General features: G+C 38.0%; 1 protein-coding gene across 1 annotated transcript in view; it reads left to right on the top strand.

Moving 5' to 3' along the window:
* The window catches only part of LOC124804710 (von Willebrand factor A domain-containing protein 8), a 256,617-nt gene that overhangs the window by 51,025 nt on the left and 181,172 nt on the right, over positions 1-24,420 (top strand). The window contains exons 7-10 of the mRNA XM_047264969.1: positions 265-423; positions 4,898-5,119; positions 8,735-8,941; positions 22,448-22,608. Coding sequence (XP_047120925.1) covers positions 265-423; positions 4,898-5,119; positions 8,735-8,941; positions 22,448-22,608 — 749 coding nt within the window. The remainder of the gene's footprint in view (positions 1-264; positions 424-4,897; positions 5,120-8,734; positions 8,942-22,447; positions 22,609-24,420) is intronic.

Below are 24,420 nucleotides of genomic sequence, written 5' to 3'. Positions count from 1 at the left end.
CAACATGATGTAGATGTTATATATAAATCAAGTGTACTGATGTAGTCAAATTATCCCTAGAATAACAAGAATGATATAAAATAGAATTGTTTTTATAACAATAGTATGATGTACTAGTCTCTTATGTTTCCTTTTTATATTGTTTATTGGTTAGGTTTTTGTAATCCTATTACTGTAGATTATGCCTGTGATTGGTTTTGAGGATAGAGTGTTAGTAATAATATTGATCATCATCTAATGTATTAACACACTTTAAATCCACAGGAGCAGCTGGAACACCTGAGATCACTGACATCTAATGTAGATCCAGCACAGATATCTCAGCTTCTCTCCTGTTGTCATGCACTGCTCTCACAGGAATCTGCATCGCTTGGTCTGCCAGATTTCCCTGCAGACAACCTACCTGTTGCTGTGCGTCTCTTGGTATGTAGATTTCACAAAGTATCTTTCAAGTGTACCAGAAGGTCCTTCTCTGACACATTATTATTTTCGTAGTCAATCAGATAGCATGATGGTGCTTCAATAAGAATATACGTATTTCGAAAGCATATATTTATTAAACTGTAAGACATACAACTAACAGAATCGGGACCTTCAGTATATTAGGACATGTTTTTATAAAACAGGTATGCCTCGTCATATTTAAAGCACATAATTTCACATGTATATCAATAATACTTTACATCATGGTCTATTTTATTGTTTTAAGCTGTAGACAGTTTGCTAGTTGTATTTTTTTTCCATATTTTGCTGCAGATCTGAGGATGGTCATTGCTGACCGCAGCCAATAGTCTGATGACCTACAAGTTTGTGACCATAGATGTGAAACAAAAGAAATTTTTTTTATGTTTCTAATAACCTTTATGAAGATCTGAAGATAGCAACTTAGTTTTACTTATATTGGTTATCTACAATAAAATTTTTATAGCGATCTTGGCTAAGAAGTTCTTCTTCTTCTTCTTCTACTAAGTAATGACAGATATAATTTCATCATGGACATCAGTTTCATTTCGTTGTCATCTGATATCAAGACAAACTGGATGGTAATTGTGATAAAAACAATTAGTACAGAACAACACAGTCAATAAAACAGGCTCCAGCTCAGTGTTTGATTTAAAAGACAAGACTGAAAACTGGCAATATATACAAATGACAACAGACTCTGAGTAAGTTCAAAAGTTTGGTAGCAGCATATACCACATGCCATGCCAGAGCATTAAGCTCGAGAGAAACTTTAGGGAGTGGTGATGGTGATGGTGGTGGTGAGGAAGTAAGCATTGGTCCATGGTAAATTATAGTTGCTGTGGATCACTGCCATTTGTGTTGCTTCTCAGAGTGAACCACAGGGCAGAAAGGCATCAATTTGTACCAATATTGTATAGGAAGAAACTGCTGGATAGAGCACATGGTATGGTCAGTCCTGTTCACTATCGATATCTCCTAGCTTGTCGAGGGTGAAGATACTAGATCCCTCAACATGAAGTGGCCTAATTCTAATTGTTCGTCTATGGAGGGTGGGGGAGGTGTGAAGTCTTCTGCAGATCACTGCAGTGAGGCTTCTGCTGACAGTGGCCCTTCCTTCTAAACCCCTGGACAAGAACTGGAATTACTCAAAGAGTGTATGTTGCTGACATTACACTAATTGCATTCAGCAACTCTGTGCTGGGTTGGAGTGGCCCCAGCTATTAAGGCATCACTTTTAAGTGAGGAATATAGTAAGGAAAGTTCTGGCAGGATGTAAATAATTTAGGTGTAAAGGATACCACTCGCCAAATAGCAGAATTGGTGAATCTTCAAGAAGAGTGCAAGCTTGGAATGCAAGAGGGAGGGGGTGGCAGGAGCACAGGCTAGGCACGTGACACATGGGTACTGGACCTGATGAGCTGTAGTGTGCATGGTAAAGATGATACAGAGGCATAGATTGGGAGGGGATGACAGAACAGAGGAAGAGGAACTGTTACATAGAGGGGTATGGGGTCTGAGGGTGGGAGGATTATATTGTACTGTAGCTTGTCAAAGAATTTCTTATGAAAACAGCAAAGTTTTCATTCAATTTTGTACGTGCCTTTTGATGAGTCAATGCCTCTGCTATTTGGTGAGTGGCCTCCTTTACTCCTAAATTATTTAAGAGGAGTTGCATGATTCATCTTCCAGTCCAGCTCTTATTTGGAGTAGAACTTTTCCCTGCAAGCTTCCTCCCACTGTTCTACCTTTACGTACATCTTCTTTTAGTGATACTGTTGGTTCACTGTTTTCCACAAGTTGTTTCTTGTGACAAAGTCACAGCTCTTAAGCTAAATTTATCTATATTACTCCAAAAACTCTTGCATTGGGTCCTTGGTTGCGAAGATAAAGGGATTAATAACCCTGCTGTTGAGTTCCTTGGAAACCCCATGATGTAGCACCTCTGTACTCCTGATGATGGTTTTTTCCCAGTTACCATCATCATTATGCTATGCTGCTGGAGGGAAGTGCTGAGGATACATGGATATTGATGGTCGTATGTGTGGATGAACATTGTGTCCTCTGGGTGGAATGTGTGCTGTGCTATAGAATATGGTTACTGGTCTATTGGGTAGAGGAACAAGAGCAATATCTTTGGCTGGTAACTGTGTAAGACTTGATCTCACTCTTGCTCTTTATTAGTGTTGTGTGATAATATTCAGGAAGGTTGCATGTCATATTGCAACCCAATTCCTGTGGTTTGAAATTCCATACAAGTCTTTCACCTATATCATTCATTGAGAGCATCATTTACAGCTACATCTTCAAGCTTAATCTGCAAATCACACTTAAGAACCTGCCAGATGGTTCATCGAACCACCTTCACAATAATTCTCAGTTATACCACTCTTGAACAGTATGCAGAAAAATCGATCACCTATACCTTTCCGTGCAAGCTCTGATTCCCCTTATTTTGTTATGATGATCATATCTCCCTATGTAGGCCAGCATCAATAACATATTTTCGCATTTGGAGGAGAAAGTTGGTGATTGAAATTTTGTGAGTAGATCCTACCGCAACAAGAAACGCATTTGTTTCAATGGTGTCCTCTCCAAATCCCTTATTGTATCTGTGACACACTCTTCCTATTTGTAGATAATATGAAATGTGCAGCCCTTCTCTAAACTTTCTCACTGTACTCCATTAGGACTATCTGGTAAGGATCCTACACTGCACAGCAGTACTCCAAAAGAGGGCAGACAAGTGTAGTGTAGGCAGTCTCTTTAGTAGATCTGTTGCATCTTCTGACTGTTCTGCCAATAAAACACAGTCTTTGGTTCACCTTCCCTACAACATTTTTTTAAATGTTCTTTCCAATTTAAGGTGTTTGTAATTGTAATTCCTAGGCATTTATTTGAATTTATGGCTTTTAAATTTGACTGATTTACTGTGTAACCAAAGTTTAACAGATTCCATGTAGCACTTATGTGGATGACCTCACACTCTTCACTATTTAGGATCAGTTGCCAATTTTCACACCATATGCATATCTTCTACAAATCTTTTTGCAATTTGTGTTGGTCTTCTAATGACTTTACTAGACAAGATAAATCACAGCATCATAAACAAACAACCTGAGATAGTTGCTCAGATTGTCACCTAAATCATCTATATAAATAAGGAACAGCAGAGGGCCTATAACATTACCTTGGGGAATGCTAGAAATCACTTCTGTATTACTCGGTGACTTTCTATCAGTTACTTTGAACTTTGACCTCTCTGATAGGAAACCACAAATCCACTCACATAAATGATACAGTATTCCATAAGCACGCAGTTTGATTACAAGCTGCTTGTGAGGTACGGTGTCAGAAGCCTTATGGAAATGAAGAAATATGGAATCAATTTGAAATCTCTTGTCTATAGCACTCAACACTTCGCGTGAGTGTGTTTCACAAGAATGATGTTTTCTAAAGCTGTGTTGACTGTGTGTCAATAGACGTTCTCTTTGAGGTAATTCATAATGTTCAAACACAATATATGCATATCGGTGTTAATAATGTGAGCATGTAATTTAGTGCATTACTCCTATTGTCTTTCTTGAATACTGGTGTGACCTCTGCAACTTTCCTGTTTTGGGAACTGATCTTTCGTTGAGCGAGCTGTTGTATATGACTGTTAAGTGTGGAGCTATTGCATCAGCATGTTCTGAAAGGAACCTAACTGGTATACAGTCTGGACCATAAGACTTGCTTTTATTAAGTGATTTAAGTTGCTTCACTACTCCGAGGATATCTACTGTACTTCTAAGTTACTCATGTTGACAGCTGTTCTTGATTCAAATTGTGGAACATTTACTTGATCCTCTTTGGCGAAGGAATTTTGGAAGGCTGTGTTTAGTAACTCTGCTTTGGCAGCACTGTCTTCGATAGTATCTCCATTGCTGTCACACAGAGAAGGCACCGCTTGTTTTTTGCTGCTAGCAAACATTGCATACAACTAGAATCTCTTTGAATTTTCAGCCAGGTTTCTATACACAGTTTTGCTGTGGAAACTATAATAAGCATAGTGAGGCCTTAGCACCCAAAGACAGTGACCATATGTGTGAGTTGTGCTGGAGTAAATGTGTGAGAGTTTTCTACTTTGGAAGGACTTTGTCTGAAAACTTGAATATTTTTACCATTCTTTTTCACTCTGTCTGTCTGCAACTCGATACCTTGTGTAATGATCAGAATGCTGTTCTTTCCATATTGTGGTTATTCCATCCTGGACTTTACATTGTTTAAAAGTAACACTTGAATTTTTTTAAAAATTGGAAATGAAGAACAATAAATTTCAGTAAAATAATTTTGCATTAAACAATAACATTTTATCTGAGAAAAGTTATAGTAAGTTTATAAAATATTTGTTATTTTGATATGGACCAGTCTAATCAACATATGTTTCACACAGGATACTTTTCCAACTATGACAGCATCTGAGGTGTTGTACCGCCTGTATCCATACAAGAGTTTCCTTCCTGCAGAGGGAGTTTCTGCTGTGGAAGATGTGCTCCAGACATTCCAGATGTTGCAGCAAAAGACTGTTCCTTTAACTGTTGAAACTGTGACCCCAACTGGTGGGGATTCTGCCCATATCAGGTTAGCTGGTGGTTATCACAAAACTGATGTTGAGGTGAGTGTTCTAGTTAACTGAATCAAAGTAGTAGCTTTCTTTCTCATTTATATAGTTAAACTCAACTGGAATAAGCATTGAGTGTTATGGTGATAGTTTATTGCCTGTACTGTTTTCATATTGTTTGTAATTTGCTTGTCTATAGTTACTGTTTGCCTTGGCTTGTTCCACATCCTTGAAGATTCCCCTTCTTATTGAGATCTTGGGAGTGTTATGAATTATCAGTGTGTTCACTGATGTCAACATTAAAAATAGAACCATAAATCAGGCAAAAATGGACAGCAACTCAGAAAAGGGAAAGAAGGCCAATACATTATTCTGATTGGGGAAAGTATCAGAAAAAGCATCTGGTTTATTGTAAGGAAGTCCAATAGAATTCTTGCTATTGACAGTATTTTATGAATGAATTAGCAGATGCTGTTTACAGCTGACACTGTTCTACATCTACATCTCCAACCATACTCTGCAAATGACCGCAAAGATCACGGCAGAGGGTACGTTCCTTTATACCAGGTATTAAGGTTTCCATTCCATTCATAAGGAGCATGGGAAGAACAATTGTTTGAATGCATCTGTGCATGCAGTAATAATTATTCTAATCTTATCCTCAAGATCCCTATGAGAGCAATATGTTAGGGGGTTGTAGTATATTCCTAGAGTAATCATTTAAAGCTTAGTTAATAGACTTCTTTGGGATATTTTAGGTCTGTCTTGAAGAGTCTCCCAGTTCAGTTCCTTCAGTATTTCTGTGATACTTTGGATTAAACAAACATGTGACCATTCTTGCTGCCCTTCTCTGTATATGTTCTACACTGAAGCACCATATCCTTTGTAGATTGATCGCAGTTCCCAAGTAATCTGCCAATAAACCAAAGTCTACTACCTGCTTTATCCTAGACTGAACCTATGTGATCATTCCATTTCATATCCATATATAGTGTTACACCCAGGGATTTGTATGAGTTGGCCAATTCCAACAATGACTCATTGATATTGTAGTCATAGGATACTATGTTTTTTCCTTTTGCAAAGTGCAAATTTTTTACTTTTCTGAACATTTAAAGCAAGTTGCCAGTCTCTGCTCCACTCTGAAATCTTATCAAGATCTGACTGACTATTAATGCAACTTCTTCATTATAGATTACTGCAGCATCTGCAAAAAACATGATTTTACTATTAATATTGTCTGCAACGTCATTAATATACAACATGAACAGCAAAGGTTCTAACACACTTCTCTGGGACCCACCCTAAGTTATTTCTACATGTGATGATGACTCTCCACTCAAGATAAGATACTGTGTCCTCCCCACCAAAAAGTCATCAATCCAGTCTAAAATTTCAGTTGATATGTCATATGATCATACTTTTGACAATAAGCGTAGGTGCGGTACTGACTCAAATGCTTTTCAGAAATCGAGAAACACTGCATCTACATGACTGCCTTGATCCAAAGCTATCAGTGTGCCACATGAGAAAAGTGCAAGTTGGGTTTCACATGATTGATGTTTTCAGAATCCTTGCTGGTTGGCATGGAGAAGGTCATTCTGTTCAAGGTTCCTCCGTTAGATTTGAACTCTGAATATGTTCTAACGTTCTACAACAAATCAGTGTCAAGGGTATTGGATGGTAGTTTTGTGGATCACTTCTACTACCCTTCTTGTAGATGGGTGTGATCTGTGCGTTCTTCCATCTACTGGACATGGTTTTTTGTTCGAGGGATCTATGATAGATTATAGTTAGAAAAGGGATTAACTCAGCCACAAATTCAATATAGAATCTGTTACGGATTCCTTTAGGTCCCGGTGCTTTGTTCAGTTTTAACCATTTCAGGTGTTTCTCAACACCACTGATACTGATATTGACTTCACTGATCTTTTCAGTGTACAAGGATTAAACTGTGGCAATTCTCCTGGGTTTTCCTTTGTAAAGAAAAATTTGAAAACAGAGTTAAGCATTTCAGCTTTTGCTTTGCTATCTTCAATTTCAGTTTTTGTCTCACACTGGAAACCGGAAACTAACTTCGGTGCTGCTACAGCTTTTACATATGACCAGAATTTCTTTGGATTTTGTGAAAGATCATTTGACAATATTCTGCTACGGTAGTCACTGAAGGCTTCATGCGATGTGCTCTTGACAACCAAATGTGTTTCGTTCAGCATCTCTCTGTCTATAGCCCTGTGCTTTTTTTATACCTATTATGTAGTAATCTCTGTTTCTTTGGAAGTTTCTTTACATTGAATTTATATCATGGAGGAACCCCCCACTATGAACTGTTCTATTAGGTACGTGTCTAAACTTGAGCCATAGGTCCTATACATGTTCATGGCCTGTGCCGAACATTTCAATATACAAATGCATAGTTCGGCGGTGATATGTACTGATAAAATTTTCTCGGGCTTCCAACCTCCACTGGTTTAAAATTCATGAGTTTTCAACCAAGTTCTCCTCAGCCATTGTCAGGTGGTGACTGTCGGATGATTGCTGCTTTTGTCCCTATATAGCTGTTTTCATTGCGCGCTTGCCATGCCCGCTTCAACTGTCCAATGGCTACCGTCTTTATTGAGGGTGTTGTCAGAAATTTTTAACTCTATCACTTGTTTTATAACACTGTCCCAAAAACTAGTACTCCGTATAATAACAGATGTCTTAGCAAATGTAGTTCAGTGTCTGTTTTCTAAAGCATGTTCCACCACCGCTGATTTCTCAGGATACCGTAGGCATAAACATCTCTCGTGTTCCACACAGCGCTGTTCAATAGTACGTACAGTCTATCCAATATACAACTGTCACCACCTACATGGTATTTTATATACTCCTGGCATTCTGAGTCCAAAACTGTCTTTCACAGGCCTCATTAGCTGTCAAATTTTAGCTGGTGCCCCAAAAACCGTATTGATTTTATGCTTCTTTAGAAGCTAGCTAATCTTTCCTGTTATAGAGCCATAGAACAGCAAGAACACAAGCTTCTTCATGCCATCCTCGGATGTTTTCTGCTTATGTTTCTTTGACAAAATGGCTTGTGGAATCTGGCAGTTGTCGTAGCCATAAGTGGCTCTGTTCCTTTGGAACGCTTTCAGCATCTGAAATGGCTTCCGCTCAGTGCACGAATGTCCTCAGAACAGAACTTTTCTTTGGAGAGTGGTGATTGCTGGTAGCATGCAGCCTTTCCTTGATCTTTATCTGGTGTTTATGTCTGCTTACTTACAACCACTAAGACTTTGAGCTTAAGTTCTTTTCCCAGTGATATTTTGGTCATCTGTGTTTTAGTTTCATATGGTAATTAATTACAAATAACTGCTAGTCACTTATGAAATATTTGCTTATTTTATAAGTGACTGATCCCAGTTATCAGTATTTATATTCAGTTAATATGCAGTCATGGTGTTCTACAATATCCGTAAGGGATAAGCTTAATGTAAAGTCTTTCTTGTCTTATGTACTGTGAGCTATTAATTTTGAGATGTACTTAAAATCACTGTCACGGTTTTGCATATCATTATCATTGCTTGTTACTCATCACTTAGCATAATATTTTCAATGTGGCTGTCAGATGAGAATAAAATCCATGCCAATGTATTTATTTATAATTTAGGATCACAAAATTTGTTACAGGTGGTTCATGGTAATGGAAATAATGTTCCTATGGCTGCTAGTTTCATCCCAACACCCTACCAGGAGCAGCTGGTGGCGCAGCTTCTGCAGTCTCACTTTGCCTCTGATCTGTGCTTAGTGGGACCCCGAGGCTGTGGGAAGACAGCTACTGTGTCCAGGTTGGCTGGTTTACTGCGATACCATGTAGAGCCCATTGCTCTGTATCAGGTAATAGTTGTCATGTATGTATGTGAAAAGACGCATTCTTTGCAGAGAATGTATCATCTAGGAACACACAAAATTTTATGCCTATACAATGGTTTATATAAATTAGGGAACATAAGGACAGCAATAACTACCACAAAACATAAAGCAATCGACAAGACAGCTAAATATGTTGTTATCACAATAGTGCTGCACAAAAATACTACATGCAAATTTAGGGCAGTGCTATCCAATTACCACATGTGCTCTGCTAACAATAATGTTTCTGAGAGCTGGACAGCAGTTAGTGCTGTGTAGGTGAAGGAAGGTAGTGGGATAAGCAGCTTGGCTGAACTGTGTCAAGGCACTATTTATCTGACTGGCTGCAATGGAGAGCCATCTGCAGAGTAATAATACAATTAAACTCAAATTGTCTCTCTTAACACACCATTCGTTAGATAATTTAGACTTAACATTGACTTAGTTCCTCCAACGCTAAACTGTATATCGGGTAACAAATTTCCTTGTGCGAACTTAATTAGCTGCAGGTTTTCAGCTTCTTTCCAGTTTATGTCCATGTGTTGAAGATTCTTTATAAAAATTTGTTGCCAGGTGTTACGAAGTCTTCCTCTACTTCTGTATCCATCCACAGCTTCCCCAACAGTGCTGGTTTTGGGAAGTCTTCCATCTTTCGTATGTAGAACATGCCCTGAAGGCTTCAGTTTTCTTTCACCAACAGTTTTGTGCAGACTGTTGCAGTATTTAATAACTTGAAACACAGAAACTGATCTTCCAAATTTTTTTCAAGCATTGATAGTGAAAAATGTTGAGCTTGAGTGCTAAAAATGGAAATGAGCATACGGCATTGTGGGCTGGGGAGTGTGCTGATTTTACTGAAATTTTCCAGTTCTCACATGAATATATGGTCACTGGTAAGATTCAACATTTGGAAAATGCAGGATGGACTGTAACAGTACTATGAAAAGTATAGTTTCTACTCACCATATAACAGAGGTGCTGAGTCACAGTCAGTCACAACAAAAAGACTGTCAGAAAATGAGCTTTCGGCCAACAGGGCCTTTGTTAAAGATAGAACATATACACACCCTCATGCAAACACAGCTCACACACATGTGACTGCAGTCTGCGGTCGTGTGTGAGAGTTGCATTTGCGTGAGTATGTTTGTATGTATATTCTATCTCTGACGAAGACCTTCTTGGCCAAAAGCTCATTTTCTGACAGTCTTTTCGTTGTGCCTATCTGCAACTCAGCATCTCTGCTAAATGGTCATTGGTAAAATGATAGAGGAATACAGCCAAAACTTTCTGGACATACTTTTGCCATATGGATCACATGTACTGGAAGAGTGCAGAAGTTTTCCCAGTTCTGCTGCTGATGCCTATGTGTGTGTTCCCATTATTACAATTAGGCTGATCAGATTTGGAAGTTGGTCAACATCTTGTACTTTCTTTTGCACTATAATTTCAGTAAACACATTTTCACTGTTTATGTACATTTCGTGCCTTATCACTGTTTTTTACTAAAGTCCACCTCATGTTGGAAGGTGGCCCAGTTTTCAGCCGTTCTGCGCATCTCCCTCCACTAGCCACTGGCAGCCAATAATATTCAGTCTCTTTTCGAGCAGCTACAAGTGAGTTACAGGTAGACAGAGAGAATCTCGCTAGCCGTTCTGCGCATCCCCCTCCCCTAGCCTCTGGCAGCCAATTATATTCAGTCTCTTTCCAAGCTGCTGCAAGTGAGTTACAGCTAGACAGAGAGAATCTCGCTGCTACATGCTTCACTGTTGCTGTACTTCGTGACAACCAAATTATTCATTCAGCTATCAGGTTTTTATTTTATTATTATTTTTTTTTATTCGTGTAGCAGTATAGTTGCGAATCTGTATCTGTAAATGTTTAAGTGCAATTTTTAAAAAAAAGAAGCGAGGTGACGGCAATAAATCTGAAATATTTCACAAGCAGGCGAGAGGGATTATTTACCGCATTTATAATTTTTTTGAACGTGAATTTGAAAGCAGGTCTCCTACTGTTGACATTTGAAGACAAGCACGGACTCTTAGAACCATGTGGTATCAACAAGAGAACTGTAAAGAGAATTGCAAACAAAGGTGTCAGAGCTGTTGGAACCGTAGAAAAAGTTGATTTTGTTTCGATTGGAAAGCATCTAAATTGCAAGGAACCTGTAACACAAAGGGATGGTTTTAACAACGTTGTTTTAAAATGCTCCATGTCAATGATGAATGCCTGACATCACAAAAACGTGTTACAGTTTTGCAGGAGAAAATTAGTTTCAATGATAAGCGCTTCATCAATGTAAAGAATTTTAAAAGAAGTTGGTTCCTGATATGGTAAGAAGAGAGTTTTTAGTTCAAAGAAGTAACTTAGGTGCAGCACGAACTACATCCCATATAAAGATTCATGATACAAGAGGATGAGGTAGTTCAACAGTGTATTATGTTGATGAAACATGGGTCAGTTAGAACTGTTCCAGGAAATTTCTGGAAAATGAGTGATGGTACTGGCAGTTTTAGAGTTTTCATAGGAATAGGTTATTGGATAATTATTCTGCATGCTGACTCTTCTTCTGGTTTTGTTTCTGAGAGTAAACTTGTGTTTACATGTAAGAAAAACAGTAGTGACTACCATTCGGAAATGAACGCTGTCAGTTTTGTGATGTGATTCACAATTCTTGTCATACCTTGCTTCGAAGTCGGTCATTGCGAATTATACTTCAACTGTAACAGAGAAAACACCAAGTATAAACACCAGAAAAGTGGATATTTTTCCCTGGCTTAAAAATAAAAATATTAAGCACAGTATAAACCAGACTCGTGCTGATCTCCTGCAGGTCGTTAATTTATACAAGTCACATGACAGAACGTACAAACTTGACTTCCTTGCACGTGAATGGGGTCACACAGTTTTGCGTTTGCCCACGTGTCACTGTCAGTTTAGCCCTGTTGAATTAATTTGTGCAAAGGATAAGGCTATGTCGGAGGTGGGTGGGGGGGGGGGGGGGCATTCAGGATAACATTCACTAAATCGCTTATGCATGAGGCAGTAGGCAACATCCCATGTAGTGTGGGCAGAGTCTGTGCGGCATGCTGAAAAGCTTCATTTGATGATGGATACAAGCCTTGAACCTATCATCGTAAATTTACCATCATATTATTCGGAAACATAGTCAAATAGAAGTGATGGTCGTATTGCGATGTAGACTTTGGAACAAATTGATAATATTTCTTAGTTTTAAAGACTCGTGGTTTAAAAAATGTGTTTGTCAACATATCAGTTGCATACATTATAATGAGAACTTCTTAGCCTTTTGATTAGGACTTTTATCCTTTGAATTATGCAGATTGTAATGTTCAACATATTGCCCAAGGAGAAGTTAAGTGCCTCCCGCCAAGTTGCATGCTCTAATAACATGCTAGAAAGCAGCTGGATAAATTCGTCAAAAGTCTGACATTTCCACATGGGAACCCCCGTCATTTTCAAGCCATGAACTGGATAAGGCGCTAAAATGACAGTAACTGTTACTTTTCGAGATATCTTTGGTCTTCGATGTTACCAGTTATCATTCCCTGGAGTTATTCACAGATCATGGTTAATTGTTTGCTTGTTCAATGGATTATAAATGTGGTCTCTCACTATAATGTCGAACGAGTTAGTTTACACTCATAATGACTGTTAACAGCGAAAACTACAACTTCTTTATGATAGTCTTTCCATTAGTCTTTTTTACCTCTAATTCTTTTTTATGCACAGTGATCATGCTTGAATACAGTCAGACACACAAATACACATACGTTATATACATTTTTAAAAATTCTATTGAGTAGAAGCAGTTGTCAAGCAAATATCATGATTTCAGTTTGTGCTCGAAGTTAATTTTGTTGTGTATTAAATTTTTGCTTATAATAGAATTCAAATCACAATAAATGATAATTATTGCAAGCAGTTTCAATGATCTTGTTGTTAGACAATTGTCATTTTTGAGAAATGTACTTCACGTCTTCACAAATGTGTGTCAGCTGTTCTCGCCTCCCTACTTTATGTGGAGTAAATCTGTGGAGCAATGGACACAATGTCATCAAGACTTGAATTAATATTTCGCTCATGATGACTGGTCAAAATTGGTTTTAATATTTACTATTCCCCTCATAGATTTGAATGTATAATACTATGTACCATAAGCAAATGAGCCTGACTTGTCCGTAGCAATGCAGTTTGCCAACGTGGTCTTTGTTTGCCCGCTCTCTGCTGCCGCGCATGCCCATTTCTCATCACTTCACTGCTCTGCCTGTATGTGCGGAAGTGCTGTCTTACATGACGTGAGCTATAGCCCTACATAACTAGCCATTCCATCTAACGTGGTTGACATTAGTTGTAAACCTTGTGGTGTTTCTGCCAGAAGAAAAACCAGATCTGTAAGCACAGAGTGCTCATTCTATCATATCTCTATGTTGGAGTTGTACATAGTTTTTCTCATTATGAAATCTATGAGTAATATGAAAAAGAATGTTCACAAAAATGGATCCTTGTCTGATACCTGTCAGAATGCTAAAGAAGAACGTGTTCCTACATTCGGTTCTTATGCAGCAACTCAAGTCTAGATGGAAGTTTCTGAAAATATCAAAGAGATGTGACTGTAGGAGTATCAGTATGACTTAGACAAAATTTGTAATTGCAGCTAGCTCTAAATGTAGAAAAATGTAAGTTAATGCCTATGAGTAGGAAATGTAATGTTTGAATACAGGATTATTAGTGTACTGCTTGACACTGTCATGTTGATTAAATATTTAGGTGTAATGTTGCAAATGATATGAAATGGAATGAGCATGCAAGGATTGTAGTAGGGAAGGCAAATGGTTGACTTCAGTTTATTGGGAGAATTTTAGGAAAGTATGATTCATCCATAAAGGAGATTGCATATAGGGCACTAGTGTGACCCATTCTTGAGTACTTCTGAAGTGTTTGGAATCCACACCAGATCAGATTGAAGGAAGACATTGAAGCAATAGGTTTCAGCAACATGAAGGTATTATGTAGATGCTTTGGGAACTTAATTCGGAATCCCTGGAGGGAAGATGACATTCTTTCCTAGGAACACTATTGAGAAAATGTAGAGAATGGCATTTGAAGCTGACTGGAGAACAATTATACTCCACCAATGTACATTTAGTAAGGGCCACAAAGATAAGATGAGAGAATCTGGGGCACGTATGGAGGCACATAGATATTAGTTTTTCCCTTGGTTTGTGAGTGGAACAGGGGAGAAAATGACTGCGGTATAACCCTGCTTTTACGTTCCCAGAATTAATGTTTTCCCACCGTTTACGACATTTTTATCATTCCTGTCAAATTTCCTATGGCCATAATGGTAATTTGCACCCGATTTTGTGTCAACATATTTATAATTTTCCCGCAATTTACGCAAATGTCTGTGGAGAAAAAATGACACTGGCCATCCAGTAGTGTTTACAAATATTATGTGGTCAAGTTTCTTGACACCAAGGCACTCTACTCAGCGGATTTGAACCAGTAAACATGTAAAAGCTGGAACAATTTGTGCCGTATGTCCCACTGCTGCCAAGCTTTACTTGGCTTGGTGGCTGATGGGAGTAACTAGGTTTGTTTGAATGAAGATATTATGACCAATCACAACCATTTCCAAACTGTCTCTACTGCTCAAACACAGTTTTGTGATCATTGTGATCATCATGACACCTTTGTCGAACTATATTTAGCATGTTTCAGTGTTTGGCCACTTGGAGTGCTAGTTGACACCATCATTCACTTTGTGTTGCCCAAATGTTTTTAGTCTCAACACAGTGCTGGTTATGAATTTTTTTCATGCTGAGAAAAATGTGTTTCAAGGATTTATTCTTGTTGTTAAGTGCAGTATTTACATATGTGTTTTTTGTGATGCACAAACAAACAATGTGAGTGATATTTTGCTTGTGTGTGGTTTTCTACATAACTGAAGAGGCACAGTACATGATAACCTCAAAAAGACGACTGCAGTGAAAGAGACACAGAAAAACACATATTTGCACTCAACAATGAGAAAAAAGTCTTGAAATGTGTCATGCTAGCATGAGAAAATACATAATTAATGCAGTTTTTCATTCTTTAAATGATGAATGACAGCTGCAGGCTTTCAGAAACATTGATTATGATGTATGAAATTGAATCAAACATTCCTACTTCCCAGACAGTTATCAGTTCCAGTTAGATCAGCAGTTTTTATTAGATAGTAAACCTTTATTAGATAATTAACAAGGCCCTGACAAGTCTTTTGAAGCGTGTTATGTTCGTATATCGTACCTAAAGTGCAAAAATGCAAGGGGGTAACTTATACATAACTTTTACAACTTAAAACATTATTTCCCACATTTTACATTTTCCCGCATTTTACACTTTTTTTTTTTTTTTTTTTTTAAGTCCCTTGAAAAGTGTAGAAGTGGGGTTTCACTGCAGTAGTAGTACAGGGTACTACTGCACAACACACCATGTGGTAGACTGTGGAACACGCATGTAAATGTAAATGTAGGTGGTCAGGAAGGAACTCCATGTAGGCTTACAACATTCCACAAATATTCTCAGTGTATATTGTCAATTACTTTTTTAAAATCAGTAAAGTTTAGGTGCCGTGGGCAGTTGAGTTCTGTGCCTTGTTCTATTATCAAACAGTGGAAAGTCCAGGATGGAATAACAATAATACTATGAAAAAGATAGGTTGCTAGGCACCTCTGTGTGGTGAGTAGCAGTCTATTCTTTCCATTGTCATTGTTATGATATGTTTCAGAGAGCAAATATTTGTTCAGGGCAGGAACTCCCACTTCGAAAGCTTGTCTGTTCTTCCAGTAGTGAACAATCTGCTGTTTCTTGTATCCTTTTTTAGAAGAATGAGGCAAAAGACATCGCTTTTCAGTGAAAGAAACATAACATAGCTCCAATTTGTACATTCTATTAGATTCACTTTCTTCAGTTCTCTTCCCACACCGCTCAGGCACTTAAGAAGCTCCTCTTCATGCCTAAATAAAAACAATTCTTAATCAATTATGGGACAGAATTATTGACCAGTACTTACCTTCTGGAAACGAAATGTTATTACTGTTGATACACGCATAAAAGTACATAAACTATCCTAACTTTCAGAACTAATGGCTAATGATGTAGTGAGACCACTACATGTGGGTCTGTCTCATCCTTTTCTTTTAACCATACACAACCTGTCCCTCTCCTCCCCAAGAAAGGAACTAAAAATTCTGAAAACTGGGATTGCGTTGTCACTTTTACTTTTATTGTGTGTATATTAACAGAAGTAAATATTTCAACTCCTGAACGTAAGTGCTGATCAGTAATTTTATCTCGTAATGTGCTAGTTTTTGTCTGTTTAGTATTCCTTTGATACAGTTGAATCTTACTTCCAGTTTGGTGATGAATTTGTAAATACAAGTTTATCAGATAATTTTAGGTCAGTAGCTCATATTTCTGAAATTTTATCGTTTATTGTTAAAATGTATTTATTGTTTCACTTTTAAGATAACTGTAGTAGCATCTCCTTTGGAAGGCAATTGTGCATGTATACTATAAATGCTGATGTGTAACTAAATAAAAGTGATGTTTTGACAAGTTCCATATTTGGTAAATCATTGTGTGGAACCAAATAACTCATATTAAATAAAAAATAAAATAAAGGGGCTTATGGAATGTAAATGTTCACACCCATGTCCACTTCCCTCTGCCTCATAAGTAAAACTTGGGAGAACTTCTATACTTACACAAATTATAAACTCACGTAGCTATTTCTAAGTTTTAGTCTTCATAAGTAAAATTCATTCTTGTGTGTATTTCAAAACTTTGAAGTCATGGATGCAAAAATGTGCACTCCTTCTTTAATCGTTGTATAAACATTATGCTAATGCAGAACTTATACTAATAATTTTAACAAATAAAACTTGTCAGATTATTTCCCTTCCGACTTTCTATGGCTACATACCATGTGTAGATCATTAGGTCATTCTAGGAAAACTACATGCTTGTGCTGTTGAAGGGAGTCTCTTTTGCGTGGATGGACCCATATCTGAACAATAGAAAATGGAGGGGTTCAGTTAACAAATGTCACAGGAAGAAAACCAAATTTGGATTGGGGAGTCTTTAAATATTATGTGTAGCAAGATTAGGTACTTGACCTGCTCCTATTCTTGGCCTATATAAATAATTTACCAGTGACATTGAAGGATTCTTCTCCTGAAGCCAGGAGAATAATGGGAGAGGCTTACAAATGGCTCACAGCAAGCATAATCTTGCAATACTGGTTTTATGCAAGTCCAAGTAAACAAAAACCATAGGTAGAGGTTAACGGACACACTGGATGGGACAGCATGGGTGAGGATCCTGGGCATCCATATGAAAAATAAACTGTGGTAGCACTAGCATGTGGGTAGGTAAACCAGAGAGATCAGTTTTACCTGCTTTACACTTAAAAATCACTCTCATTGTGTTGACATGCAGACAGGATTGTTAACATAAGTGGCATACTTCCACTTGGTATTGTCCTATGACGCATCCTTCTGGGGCAGTGCAGTTTCAGTCAAAAAAGCATTTATTTCACAGAATCATATACTAAGATTATTATATGAAGTTGATACCAAACATCCGTCACAACACTGTTTAGGGCCATATGCTCCCTAACAGCATTTGTGATCAATAATAAAAAAGTGAATTTAGGCTGAATTGTGAGATTCACAACCACAATACTAGAGGTAAAAATAATTTCTGTACCTATCATGCATCTTTGTCTAGGGAATTTTGTATTATGTTTCAAAAGTTTTTAACAGGATGCTGGTCGACATCACAGAGGGAACAGTGAAGACACAACTGTTCAAAAACAAGGAAAGAATTCCTTATAGCTACTCCTTGTATCATCTTCTACTGCTTCTTTTTCTGTGTTATGCAAGTTCAACATTTCTGGCCACTCCTTTTATAATTGAGTGAAATATTTGGACTCTAGGACCTAAATTCCAGATAACGCTAATGTTCTGTTAAACACTTTTTCAGATTGCAAGTAAATTGTAGCATTCACTGTTGTTGTCACTTTTTATTTTATTTACACAGATAACCAGTTTGGTCATTACAGCCATCATCATAGTATTTACAAGAGGTAAATAAAACTCAAGATATCTCAGAATTTATTTATCATTTGTTTTTGTTTTCTTCTTGTAGATTTGATGAAAATTGTAAATTGGTTATGTATACAAATGAAGTAAAATGCAACCAAGACAGAATGCTATGATTTATTTAGATGTAGATGTCAGTGGTCTCATCCAAACTAAAAAGTGATTTCATTTCATTCTGAATATTTTATGATCATTCAAAACAGATTTCATGATAGGTAGCCCAGTCAGCAAAGACCGAAAAAGGGGAAAAATTTGTGTAGTTGCAGATTTTTATACAGTGGCAGGAGACAGTGCCATGGACAACATATTAAGTCTTGATGAGTGGGGCATGAGCGTGTGGGTGGGGGAGTGTTTTATATATTGAAAATCACTACTTCTAACAAAAGTGTTTCCCAGGACAATATTAAACTACATTAAATATCCTACAAAAGTTCCTACTAATGTTTCATATTATTAAAAATGACATTTTAATGGCATAAAATTCATGTTTATTGTTAAATGAAGATGGTGAAGAGTAAACATTAAATGTATATACTACATCCAAGCATATTAGAACCATTTCAAGGAATAAATTGTATTCTGCAGGTGTGACAGGCTGGGGAGGAGATGGGGTGAGTGTGGAGAATAGGCACATGAGGGACTCAGGTCACTGGACTGTGGTCGTACAGTTCCATCATTCGCAGGTCTGGAAACTGAATGGCAAGCATGCAAGACACCACTCTCTCTACCCCACTACATCACAATAAGGAATTACAGGGTGTTTTACAAAGCTATAATGAAGCTTCCGCAGCTCACGTTATGAATCACTGGTGATACTGTGTGCAGACGTGTCTGGGGATGTTTATTTTTTTTACATAGTTTGTTAACACTTTATGATAGACATACATGCAGTACAAATAATCCTACCACAGTAAACATTTATGGACAGAATCCACATAAATCTCTACAAAATGTTCTACACTGCTAGAGATGAAATTGATTCTTAGTTGTCTTGTAAAGCAGCTGTTTAATTCTTCAGGGAATGGCAACTTCCCCCTCCATGAGCACTGCTTGCTTTGAGTTTATTGGTAAACTATACTTCTGCAGAATTTCCTTTCTGTTTCTCTTATGTGAGTAGACAAAATAACTTCACTGAGCTTGTGTGTATATAGTGGAGTTATTTTCAGATTATTGGCTGAGCATTTATTGTCAATTTTTGAGTGAGCTTCTATGTAAAATACGTTCCTATAAACAGTGACGAAAGAAGTGCAAAAACTAGCTCCCAGAGCACCGTTTATGTCTACTCTTCGATAGGAATGATCTCAGCCAGAAGCCTCAGTGAGGTGCAAACGTGTGAAGCAAGCAGGCGACCATACCACAGAGATGCCCTTATGCTTCCTTCAGCCAACTGAACAACTTTGAAAGGGCTCAAATTGTGGCCTTCCTAGTGGTGGGATTGTCCTTTTGGAGAAGCGTCACTCAAGTTGGATGTGCTACGTCAGTTGTGGAACAATGCTAGTATCATTCGTCACATGAACGTTCTCATACCAGTAGGTGAGGTTCTGGACGTCCAAGCAGCACAGACGCCCATCAGGATCGTCATATTGTAAGGGCTGTAGTGGCAGATCATACAGAGCTTGTGAGCCTAGACGTGTCAACATGAACTGTTGTAAGCCATTTATTAGCAATGGGACTATAGGCACACACATCCCTAGCCCATCTTCCACTCACGCCACAGCATCAATGTGCACAGCTTGACTGGTGCCATAAGAAGATCATTTAGATGATGGAATGATGGACCATGGTCTTCAATGATAAAAGCAGATTCTGGCTGCACATAAGTGATGGTCATTTGCATATGCAATGTAGACCCGATGAGCACTATCTTGTAGTGTGCGTTTGTCGAAGACACAGTGGCCTCACCCCAGACCTTATGGACTTGGTGCGATAAGCTACAACTATTGTTCAACTTCGTTATTCCTGGAGGGGTGCTAACCAGCACTGGTATGTGCAGGATGTTGTTAGACCTGTTCTTTTGCTTTTATTTCAACAGGAAGGTGATGTCTTGTTCCAACAGGATATGCTCACTCACACACTGCTCGGGAAAATCGACATCCTCTGCACGGCATACAGCAACTTTCTGGTCAGCACGGTCTCCAGACTTGACTACAATCGAGAATGTGTGGGATGTGATGGGATAAGAAGTGACTCGTGCGACTCATCAACCAGCAACCTTGACAAAACTACATGAACAGGTTGAGCAAGCATGGCATAACGTATCCCAGGACAGATTTACCATCTGTATGATACACTGCATGTCAGGTCTACCTGCATTGCCACCCATGGAGGCTACACCACCTATTAATATGGATGTTTCAGTATAGATTGATACCTGTTATCTCAGAACCACTTGCAGTCTGTAAATGTAATCATTTCAGTTACTCCACATGCACTGTTGCACAAGAAATCTTGAGTGGATCTGAATCCTCTAAAAGAGTGTACTAATTTTTTTCCAGCAGTATATTTCACATAAAAACTCAATTAACATCTGCAAATAAGTACACATTTAATAAACTGAAAATAACTCTTCTTTATAAACATGAGCACTGTGAAGATATTTTGTCTACTAACCTAGGAGAACTGGACACAAAATGCTGTGGAGGTATAGTTTGTCTGTAAACTGAAAAGTGAGCAGCACTCATGCTGTGGTAAGTTGCTCTTCCTGAAAGAACGATACCTTTGCCTTATACTGTAATTAAGAATCAATGTCCCCTCTCACTGTTCTGAACAGGGTGCAGAGATTTATATAGATTCTGTCCATATGTGTTTCTGATAACTTGCATCTGTATACCATGTAATGTTAACACACCTTATGGATAGTAAACATCCCCAGGCAAGTCTGGACATTGCACTGCTAGTGATTCAAAAGGCAAGTGGCAGAAGGTTGTGAAACACTCTGTAGTTGCTTCATGTGATGTAGTTTGCAGACCTATGAAGGAGGCAAGTGCATGGTCACAATCCAGCGACCTGCAGTCCCTCATGCATCTATTCCCCCCCCCCCCCCCCCCCCTCCCCCCTCCCTCCCTGCTCCTCATGATCATCGCACCCCCAGAACACAATTTATCTGTTAAAAGGGTTCTGCTGCACTTAGATGTGGTACATACATTTAATATTTGTTATTAACCAATGTTTTTTTACAATAAACATGAGATTTGTAACATTAAAATGCTGCTTTTAATAATTTGCAATTTTTCCAATCCCTGCAATGTGGTAGAACCTTCTTTGCAAGAAATTTTGTCCTGGGAAATATTTTTACTAGAAGTTGTGGCTCTTAAAAAGAAAAGGTTATCTTTAAATGCTCCCTCACCCCCATGTTCACACCCCACTGGTCAAGATGTTTTAGTATGCCACTCATGGCACTGCCTCCTACCACTGTGCAAAGATTTATGGCTAAACAAATTTTTTCCCTTAATTTGCCTACGTTGACTGGACTAAGCACTCATTCAGATTTTCTGCTTTTGTGGATAATCCCCTTCATTATTGGGCTGTTTGAGAATGCCTCCACACTTAACTCAAACTTTGTTCCTGATGTTTCCAAATAAAACAATTTTATTTCCAGTCAGTTATTACTAGTTTATTTTCGAATCACGTTCAGATAGCTGGTCTCATTGTGGACCTTTAGAAGTTGATTAATAGCAGCACGTTCAGCTGTGGGAAGTTACTGAAGATGCCACCTCCAGGCAGATCAAGAACCACAATAGGACTGGTTATCCAAAGAAGACATAAATGTCAAACCTTGTGATAACTATTGAAGTTGTTCTCAGTTATGGCTCAGGATAAAACTGTTGTATAATAAGTAACAATTACTGATTCTCAGCCATCATATGGATAATTTAAACATATTATGTTTGTATTGTCATTTGTCTGAAGCTTCCACCTTATCTTAAGTAGCTGCTTTGTTCAGTCTGAGATTTTCTATTATTTTGCTTGCTTTGTAAGTGCAACATCTCTAGCTGTTTGCCTTTGTATGTTTGTTAAATTATTTCTTGTTTCACCTTAGCCTATATAATCTTCATGTTCTTAGTCTGAACTTGTTACTTAATTTAACCTTGTATAGATCCTTATTCTTAAATAAATTATCGTAATTTACACTTATGACTTCCATCTCCCTAAGTTTATTTCTGCCTTCCCCCCAAGTTTATTTCTTTTTGAGTTTTTATCCTTTTTTACTCTCTTTCCTTAGAGGTCATGATCACGTTTTATATAGTTTCGTAATGTAGTAAGACTATATGCATTATCTAAGCTGAACATTATATAAAAAGTTGACGTTTTTACATTACAGGACATGACCTCACGTGATCTCATTCAGCAAAGGACAACACTTCCTAATGGTGACACAGTGTGGCAGAATTCCCCTTTGGTAACAGCAGCCTTGGAAGGGAAGTTGGCCATTCTAGATGGAATTCACAGGATTCATCCCAGTACTCTGGCTATTGTTCACAGGTAAGAAGAGTTAGTCAGAACTTTATTATTGAGCGTAGGTTGGTGTGTAGGAAGAAATACAAAAAGGAAATAGATTTTTATATAACAATTCTGGGTATTATTGTTGACTGCAGGGACAGGAGGTATAGAGGCAAAACAACTAGACAGCATATGAAGATGTGAGTTTTGGAATAAAGTGACAATTGTAATGCTAATGTTGGAATGAGAGACAGAGACAAAGAGGGATAGAAATAAAGAGAGAGGGAGAGAGAAGTAAGATGAATTGTTTTTGGTTTTCAAGATGGACACCAACCTGATGACCTTTGTTGTGGAGGGGATGTATCCGACTGCCAACTGTACACCTGGACTAATCGTAAATTACGTTCAGCTTTTTCCCCCACCTGTGTTCAAAGTGTATGTGTGTGTGTGTGTGTGTGTGTGTGTGTGTGTGATATTTGAACATAGGTGGGGAAAAAATGAAACATGCAGTGTTCAGTAAATAGTAAATGGAGAAATGGAGAAGCAACTTATGACTATATTTTTCAGCCTGCTCTGAGATGAGGTAGTTTTGCAATTAGGAATTGGTCCTGTCAATAAGTTCTGTATTCATACTGTAATTCATGACAACAAATGGCTTTTGTATGACACCATTCTTTGAAGTTATTCCTCAAATGCGTCATTATGGAATGTGCTGCCCATGATGACATCTTCCGTGTCCTTCCATTACACTGTCAACTGCTTGTTTCTGTATGCCATTGCATTGTATTAACATCATCAGTATTCTTACTTGTTAGTTTATCAACTAAATCTGCACTTGTGTATGTGTTATCAATGGAAATACTGTAACATTTTCCAGGCAAGCTCCAAACCATTTGAGAAACTATTTTCTCGTCAGTATAAAGACTGCCATAATTTATGTCCTCTCAAGTATTAACAATAAGAACTGAAAATCTGCTACGTTTTGGAGGCATAAAGTGCTCCAACCAAAATGTCCTTTCCAGAGCAGTTGATGTTTTTCGGTAGTAATGTACTGTGTGACGTATGTCTTTATGTGCACCTCAGATGTTCCATAATCAGTTCTAATTGGAATAGTTTTGTGCTCACAGTACCATGGGATGTTTTATGATACAAAGTGGAGCATTTCAACAAAAGATGAAACCGCTTTTCATTCACTAGTTTATAAAGAATGATGTATGCCATCCATGAAAAGTACTGTTTGTGTCTGCCTTGTGCAGAATTCCCTGAAGAATAAATAGTCCAGTCACTGTCTTCACTTCATCATCTGTGCGTCTTGCCAGCAGTGGACCATTTACCTTGCTGTTGAATTTGGAGTAGGAGCTATAATTTATAGGGTCAGCTGTCTGTTGCTGAAAGAATCTTATTACAAAAGACTGAAAACAGCTCATCAGGTCATTCTGTATCAGGTGCACCTTTATGCCATTCTTACCAGTTAGTTGGCTGGTGAGCTGAACTAGCATGCATGAAAGCATATTGTAGCATCTGTTGTAGTGCTGTTTTGTCATCATTTTATTCAGTACCCTTATCACTTTCATTTTCCTCACCATCTGTCTCTTGCCATCTCTCATGGCTTTCAACAAAGACAGCATCACTTGCTAAAAGCACCCATTCTATTTCTGAATTTGACACTGACTTCTTTCTGCCAAAGTATCATCCACTAGCTACTCATAGCAAGAAGAAAACAGTGAGAAAATCATATTTTTTGGCTGTCACTAGACATTTAAATTGGAGTTCAGTCTAGTTGAGTGGGTGTTTTGACTGATGGGAGAGTCTTCATAGATCATGAATATGACATTTCGTAATGATATGGAATGT

This window comes from Schistocerca piceifrons, chromosome 7, assembly GCF_021461385.2.
Source record: "Schistocerca piceifrons isolate TAMUIC-IGC-003096 chromosome 7, iqSchPice1.1, whole genome shotgun sequence".
In the NCBI taxonomy this organism is placed as follows: domain Eukaryota; kingdom Metazoa; phylum Arthropoda; class Insecta; order Orthoptera; family Acrididae; genus Schistocerca; species Schistocerca piceifrons.
Note: the sequence above shows the minus strand (reverse complement) of the source record. Positions and strands in the feature narration are given on the sequence as shown.